Raw genomic sequence first — 8,779 nt, forward strand, 5'->3', positions numbered from 1 at the left:
TATATATACAAACGTAATTGTATTTTACCGAACATAAAAGATCAAGACTATATACACAACAATGTGCAGTGAAATTGATTAATCTAAAAAAATACAGGCTGTATGCCCAGTGGAATTCCTTAGCTTGTCGGAAAGTTGTATTCGCAGCACTAAAACGAACGTTTTTTATTAAGTGCTTCACAACTGTCCTTTTGCTTTACTAACTTTTCCTAAATACTCGATGAAAGTTTGCTCCTAAAATTAAAAGTCAATAAGGGAGTTTACCTTATTGGTAACAAAAAAATTCGCTGAAAAATAAAAGTCGGTAAAAAATCTTGTCACATTGGCTCAATTAAGGGGCTATCCCCCCAAATTTACAAAAATTTACAAAAATTTGAAAAAACATTTTAAGGTACCTTTAATCCCTCCTCAATCGTTTTCTGCTCTTAGAAAGACATAAAAATTAGTAAAAGACCTAAAAATTAAGATTTTGTACAACCCTTGTGATAACTTGTCCCCTTAGCAACGCCTTAGCAACAGACTTTTGCCTATAAGTCTCCCAATATTTTCCCTATCCCTCTGGGTTTTTTGGCAAAAAACGTTAGATTTGGGTACGAGGTTGCCCAGGGATCTAAATGTCCGTAAAAAACTGGATAGTAGAGGCTAAAATCATCATTAAACGAGCCAACAAACACGAGGCTATCAGTTTTCCTTTTCTACAGTTTATGCAGCCATGGGAAAAACTTGTAGAAAGAAATTTAGAACTAAAACCTTCAAGAAAAGAAAAGGATTTCATGGAAGAACTGTTAGAGAACAACCAGCCAGTGTAAATATTGTAAATACAGATAATAATAATGTAAATATGGATGTAAATGTGGATGTTGTGAATAGTGAACAAAACGTAAATAACGACACTTTGAATACGACTGTCTCCCAGAAAAAGGTTGTTGATTTGGATGCTAATACTACGAAGAAAGATATGATTACTGGTTACAGATTTGTGGACATTGAGATAATGTTATCTTTGTTCAAAGTTCTCACTTGTCCAAGTTGTTCTGGTGTTGGGGCACTTCACCTATTTGAGGATGTACGTAAGAAGAAAGGTTTCTCTTCTTTCCTAACACTTACTAGATAGGAATCAAACCATTTGCGTCATAATTATGCAATGTTGATCTGAAACATAAATAATATATACAATGTTATTGTCCATGGTTATTGTCTATTATTCCCTATCTCCCCCCAGTCATTGGGGATCAAATGACGATAGAGATGTGATTTACGACAACTAATTCATGATAAAGTCCTGAAGATATGCTGGTTGACGGTGCTCTCTCGTAGAGCGACGAATCGAAGGTAGTGGTGACGTTGGCAAAGGTGAATCAATGCGAGGACTTTTATCGGACTGGAGTGCGGTAGAAGTGCCCTCCTCAAATACGGGTTTCCGGGTTGCAACATGTTCAGCTGGTGGAGGCGGAGATTTTGACAATCGAGGCTGGTCTGCAGAGTGGCTGCTGTCATCTATATCGCGATCCGACGGTTTGGCTGGTATCATTGGCGAGGTAGTCGGTGATATGGTGCGCCTAACATCTGCAAGCCGCTCAAATGGTATGTTAGGCTGGATGGGTGTAAACTTCCGAAGAAACTGACGATTGCGTAATGTCACTCTCCGAGATCCATCAATGCGTACAACGTACTGATCGTGTTGACGAACTTCAATCACCGATCCGGTTCTATCCCACCTACGCGGGTATGGGCCAGTTTGGTTTTGAACTCGAACATTGTCTCCAACGCAGAGGGGTGTCAATCGCTTTGAGTATCGAGATAACCTCTCAGCGATGGCCATGTGCCGGCGTCTAAGGGCCTTCTCACGATCCTCAAGCATGCTCACCCATGTCGGATGGGGAAGGTATTTACCAGGAAGAATCGGGATAAAGTCCTTGATGGGGCGTCCGAATAAACAAATGGCAGGTGACAGTTTTGTGGTTTGGTTGAGTGTGTTGCGATATTGCAGCATGGCACGTTGGAATGAGTCTGTATCGAGGTTGCCACTGGGGCCGACATTATCCATTAGCATCCGTTTAACAGTCTTAACACCAACTTCAGCTCTGCAGTTGCTATGTGGGTACGCGACCGATGAAACACGATGGTGGACACCCCAGTTTCGAAGGAAGGTTGATGTAGATGATGCACATAACTCTGGCCCCCCATCCGATGCGAATTCGTCGGGTATGCCATACGTGACAAAGGTGCGGCGTAGACAATCAATCAGGCCACTGGCCCCATTCCTGGCTTCTTCCACGATAGGCCAATTCGAATACCTATCAACACAAACAAGATAATTGTGACCGGCATAGTGGAAGAAGTCACCACATAGTTGTTGAAATGGATAATCAGGATAATTGAGAGGGGTCGGTGGAGCTGATTGTTGTGATGGTGCGATGTGGTCGCAGCTTTTACACCCTTGTCGTAGTTTGATGATGTCAGAAGTAAGGCCAGGCCAGAAGACGGAAGATTCTGCTCTCAAGGTCATGGATGTGACTCCGTGATGTGCAGCATGCAGGCTTGATAAAATATTGGAGCGTAGGCATTTCGGAACAATAACCCTGTCCTTGTAGAGAGCGACACCGTCAACTGTTGAGAGATGGTCACGATACTGGTGGTAAATCTGAAGATGAGGTGGTAAGTCTTCCCGATTTCCGGTAATGCCAGATTCAATTAGATCTACCAGTATCCTCATCTCCTCGTCCGCGGTTGTTGCTGAACGGACGTCCTCCCAAGTTGTAGATTTCAATGAAGACAATGCAGTGGATGCAGCAATACAGGAGATATCATCAGGCAGTACTAACTTTTCAGGAGTCGGATCACCTGCCGGGTGGCGTGACAGTGCGTCTGGAACTCGATTTTTCAATCCTGAGATGTGTCGCATGGAGAATCGATAACGTAGTGTACGTTCCTTCAAATTCCGCAATCGATTGTTAGGGATATTGTCGAGAGACCGGTTGGTGAACAGTCCAAGCAAGGGCTTGTGGTCGACAGCGATGATCAGGTCCTGGCATCCTAAAACAAAATGTCTACATTTATCCAAGGCGTACGCTACAGCTAACGCTTCACCTTCAATTGGCGAGTAACGTGATTCAGCTGGGTGGGTAAATCGGCTACCCACGAGAACAACTTTCCACCCCGTATGACAACAAAACAGGGTTTCGGCCATGCAGGAACAATGTTTCTGGTACAGCCAAAAGCCCACCCCGGTTTTAGACCAGTCGGTAGCAATACAAGTGCGTCTGGATCCATCAAAAATTGTTACTCCCTCTTCTATTTCATCGACGATTTTCGCCTTAGACGTAGCAAAGAGTTCATCTAATCGATCGTCCCAATAAAATTCGGATTGTGGCTTTAGTAGGTCACGGAAGGGTGCCATGTTGTCGGCCATGCTGAACGTATATGACACCTGGTTGACTAAGCCAAACCAAGATCGCACATCTGTTATGTTCTTGGGAACCGGAAAATCGGTGATAGCGCGTAGGGTGGTGGATGATGGACGGACATTGGTCGGGGTGATCTCAAAACCAGCAAATTCAACAGTATCGTGGGCAAATTTGAATTTAGATGGGTTCTGGATAATGCCGTTTCGCCCACATGTATCTAACCAACGACAGATAAAAAAACTCACACTATTTCTAAGTCCCTGAGTTTAAGATCAACATAGATAGGAATCAAACCATTTGCGTCATAATTATGCAATGTTGATCTGAAACATAAATAATATATACAATGTTATTGTCCATGGTTATTGTTTATTATTCCCTACTTACATGTAAAGATGAAGGTTGTGACTTTGAGTATGGATTTTATACTTCTAAAAAGAGCAGCTACTTGTTTGACATAAATGTTAGATCAGCATACAGTATGAGAGCTTGTGGACAGTGATATAACCGCTTAGAAAAGTTTGCTACGTTGATGAATCTGCCCAAACCAGTTACAAACAATAATTATGATAAAATTATAAGACGTTTAAATGTAGCAACAAAAGTTGTAGCTGAGCAAACTATCACTGATGCTTGTAAAGAAATACGAGGTGAGAATGCTCCTGAAGGTGTTATTCTTGACACCCCAGTATCTGGCGATGGGACATGGCAAAAGCGTGGACATTTGTCCCTCAATGGAGTAATGACGGTCATATCAATGAACACAGGAAAAATTCTTGATGTTGACGTTATGACCCGTACATGTAAAGGTTGTTAGTTGCACGAAAATTTTTTCAAACATGGTCCTGGATTGCCAATGAATATTGTAATGAAAATAAGACCTATTTTTGAAGAACTTAGTTCCAATCAGTTATTGGAAAAGTGCTTACATGGTCTGACACAAAACCAAAATGAGAGTTTTAATGCTATGATTTGGGAACGCTTGCCAAAAACACGGTACGTTGGACTAACCCAGTTAGAACTTGGTGTATTTGATGCGGTTGCAATATTGGTTTTAATATTGGTCGGAAAGCAAGTGTTATGGTATACGAACAAATGCAATTAGTTCCTGGTAGATACACTGTTCTCGGTTGCCATAAACTTAATATAAAGCGAATAAATGTATCAAAGTACGACTCTTCAGAACCAACAAAAAAAACGCAGGCAATTACGCAGAGGAAAAGCAAAGCAGAGATCTGACAAAAATAAAACATCTGAGCGAAATACTTATAAATCTATTGCTTTTTTTAATTTTCCCTTATGTACAGATATATGTATTAATTATATTAGCTAAAATTTACATGTTTGCTTCATTTTTTACTGATGTTAACTTTTAAATCAGTTTTTCTCCATTTCGTTTTTTTTTTCTCGCCGGCCTAAATATTTCTTGAACCGCTTAACCGATTTGCTTGAAATTTTCACCAATTGTTCTTCACTATAAAAGGCATGCAATGAATGAGCACTTTTGGAAATAATACATTTAATGACTCTCTATGTCCATTTATAGTTCAAATTTTTGCGTATTTTAAAGCCAAAAGTTTGAAGAGCCGCCATTTTGAAATACAGCTATTTAAAAAAAAATTGTTCATTCATTGCATAGAATCATATTTGAACTACTTATGTGTGCATTTTGAAGTGGTTATGATGAACGAGTCCTGATTTATCTTGGCCAGGGGAACGGACATAAATCACATTTTTGCTTAGTTACCAGTTGCTATGGCAACACCTATTAATTTTTTTGGAAAGTTTTTTTGATATACTTTCTGTTTATGATGAAACTTAGTTTAAAAAAACGTTTTTGTAAATTTTTCTTCATTTAGGGGGATAGCCCCTTAAGTCACTTTTTCGACTAATTTCCAGAATTTGACCACGAAAGTTCGAATTTACGAGCTTTTTACTTTCAAGAGAACATTGAAAGCTATATAAATCAGTCCATCTCAATTGTTATTCTTAATTTGTTTCCATTTGAGCACGTTCTCTGCTTTTCTTCTCAACTTCTACTTTGTTTTCTTCTCCTCGGCTCTCTTTTTCCTCTTACGCTCACTTGAAACGTTGTTAAGGAAGAAGATGAACACAGACAATACAAGGATGTTTTTCGTGTTTTCTTTATTACTTTTATTGTTTAATTGAAAAATATGCAAAAAAAAATAAGCCAAAAAAATATCCATAAAAGCTGATCGGTAAAAAAATTGTCAAAAATATTTAGTCGTAGCAAAAATTTTTGGTTAGGAAAAAATATTAGTCACCTGGCAAAAATTTGGTCCTTAAATGTTGTAAACGCACTCTCAAATACCCCCCCCCCCCCCCCCCTCCAAAGAATCTCCAAAAATAAATTAATAAGTATAATATCTGGCCAAAACATTTTTATAGGTCATTATTTGGGACTACAATAATTCAAGAACCTTGGGCATTCTAGTAACTTAAAGTGTTACCAGCAACATCTCAAAAACCATATAAAATGAGAACTGTAGTGTTCCTTAACAATAAGTAAAAGTTCTTAGGTCTTTATCAATAAGTTTATATTTGAGAAAATTTTCAATACATTTGTGACCATCCAATATCATGTAATCTCCAACATTTTCTTAACACTTCCCACATCTTATAACACATCGTAACAAACTAAAGAATGTAAAAATAAAATACTTTGAAAGAACATCAAAGTTATATGATCGTAACCCTGTGATGATTTTTTTTTTCATATAACGGAAACGGAAACGTATCGTTAACGGATACTATTATTAGAAACAGATGGAACAAGGATCAACCTCTTGTAACCAAGCCTCTTCTCCATACTAATAGCCGCCGTCTGTTTGTCTGTCTGTCTGTTTCGGGAACACGGAATGCGATATATAAAGGACGGGCGATCCGTGGATTTTCCACGGGTTGACGACTAGTTGATGAGAACCTTTATAGACAAGTGAAATTCTGGTAATTCATGGCAAGAATAAAATCAATTGTCAGTTGATGCCGCCTCCAGCCTTCATATTCTCGTTTGAAAGAATTTTCTATTAAAACAAATTCATAGTGTCCTTCAGATTTTGCACGGTGTTTTATTAAAGATGACTTTAAACTTCTTTGACAGTGATTGTTTCGGTTCCTTATCTGGATGAGTCATGAATTCTTTACGATTAACTTAAATCAAAAAAAGAAATTAAACTTCCTACAACTTTATTTCCAGGCTTATTTTCTTTTCAACGGCGTTGCGCTTTTTGATAGATCTCTAACGAAAGTAAAAGGGGCTAGGATCGAGTTTGATACTAACACAAAAACACAATATAACTTACTAATTATTTCCTGGCATCTATATCACCATGGGGGACACAGAAACTTTAGAAAATATATACAAACAATTCGCAATAGCAAACTTTTAGGTAAAAACGATGTCCGCGTCTAAAAAAGCTTAAATATTTTCTAACACTAAATTTTCAGACATCAATTATCGGGAATAAATTTTCAGGCAAAATTTGTATTAAATTTGAAACCAAACGTGATTTGTAATTTGTAGTGTGAAGTGAACAGAGAGAAAATAAAATTATGAGATAGTGTTTTTTGCGTTTATTAAAGAGATCCTTGTGAGAACAAGCTTATCTAAATCTAAGAAAGGTAAAAACTGATCAGAGTCTGCAACTATTTGTCTTGCTTTCTTAAAAAAGGCAAGAATAAACTATAAATGTTATGGTTAACACAGAATGATTTTGTTGTTTTATGTGTTTTTGATCGCTGTATAAAATTTTGACAGAAACATTTTTTTATAGTTTTATTAGGGTTTAAATGTAGCATTGCTATGTAAATGGCCGTTTTGTGGCTACTTCTTAAAGTGGCCAAACAGAACTACCTTCCCCGAACTCGACAGGTGCTGCGCTAGTACCAGCTTCTGGCGATGCCTGCATTATAATAAGCAATCCACATGTTCGAAAAATCGGGAAAATAGGAAATGTTGAAAAAATTAATAGCGTTTAATGTTGTGAATCTAACTAAATAATTTATAATCCTAAGTTCTTATTCTGTTTGTAGTGCGTGCACAATGTCTCCCTCTTTCCCAATATATAACTTCCGGAATATTATTGCAGTGTCATTGTCTTTACTGTAAAAATTTCTGTTAGAAACAGAAAGCTTTTTAATCTTATTCTAATTAATTAAAAATTCGATAGATATGCTTTTATCGAAATTTTTTTTGAGGGAAAGGAGAAAAAAGAAATAATAATTAGTTGTGTATTACACTAAAATATACATCTCAATCATGAATCTGATTGATGCGATGTCATCCTCAACTTCTCTGTCATTCTGTTTTTATGTCCTGATCTGATCCCCCCATTGTCATACTAAGTGGACTCGTGTAGGTTGCACAACAGAATTTGTGTGTGAAGATATGTCCTTCCAACGCATGTACAGGGATTGGATTTTTGCTGTCATGACATCGTATTCGTAGAAGTTGTGTTATCTTTTGCTATTTTGATTAGAATTAATAGAAGAAAATCTTGGCATATCTTTTAGTGAATAGGTAGGTAGGAGATGAATTCGTTAATAAACAACAGAAACTTAAACTAATCGAGCTACACATTGTTTTTTGTGTGTGTTTTCAATAAGCGACTTTTGATTTGTCTCTTACACAGATGCCAAAATGCAGATGTCGCAAACAGAAAAATTTAATGCGCATTCCCACATACTAAACGCTAGGAGCTCAACGTCAAGCTCGAGTGCAATAAAAAGTGGCCTTAAGAAGTTGCTAAGCACGAGATTATCTTTGGGCAAAAGTCGGCAAAAAATACAAGTCGGCCAAAAATCACATTGACATAATATAGTCACTTTTCCCCACTAATTTCCAAAACATGACCACGAAAGTTTAAATTTTCGAGCTTTCCCTGCCAAAAAGAAGAAACAGTTGCCAGTTGATGTACCTCTAGCCTTCATGTTCTAGTTCTAAAGAACTTACTATTGAAGCAGATACTGTTGGTTCTAGTATTGATGAAGACGACTTTTAGATTTTTACTTACTCTTGGTTTGCTAAAAACTTCTGTATCAAAGTTGACCTGTCATTCTTCTCCACGAAAGCATGAAAGATGTGAATGTATGTGCAGTCATCGCTTTCATTGAAGTTGGATGCAGCCATTCTGCAAAGACTTAATTTTTAATTGTAATGGATACTGGTTCACTGTCCAACTTCAAATATTTCAAATGTCAAAGCTTCAAAATGTTTATGTTGCAGATAAGATACCTGCCGTATTTTTCTTTTTTGTTTAGTTTACTAAAATATTAATGTTTCGAGAAGATGCTCTTCCCTCTTCATGTCTTTACAGACAAGTCTAATGCTATTGAGGCATTTAACGGTTTAT

The 8,779-nt window shown here is 37.5% G+C and overlaps 1 protein-coding gene across 1 annotated transcript; it reads right to left on the reverse strand.

Annotated features, from left to right (window-relative positions):
* Positions 1-1,264: 1,264 nt before the first annotated feature.
* On the reverse strand, positions 1,265-3,767 carry LOC130653829 (uncharacterized protein K02A2.6-like). Its single transcript, XM_057456333.1, has 2 exons — positions 3,753-3,767; positions 1,265-3,667 (listed from the first exon to the last, which is right to left on the reverse strand). The coding sequence occupies exons 1-2, from the start codon at positions 3,765-3,767 to the stop codon at positions 1,265-1,267; spliced, it is 2,418 nt and encodes an 805-aa protein (XP_057312316.1).
* Positions 3,768-8,779: the final 5,012 nt, after the last annotated feature.

Source organism: Hydractinia symbiolongicarpus, chromosome 8 (assembly GCF_029227915.1).
Source record: "Hydractinia symbiolongicarpus strain clone_291-10 chromosome 8, HSymV2.1, whole genome shotgun sequence".
Lineage (NCBI taxonomy): Eukaryota > Metazoa > Cnidaria > Hydrozoa > Anthoathecata > Hydractiniidae > Hydractinia > Hydractinia symbiolongicarpus.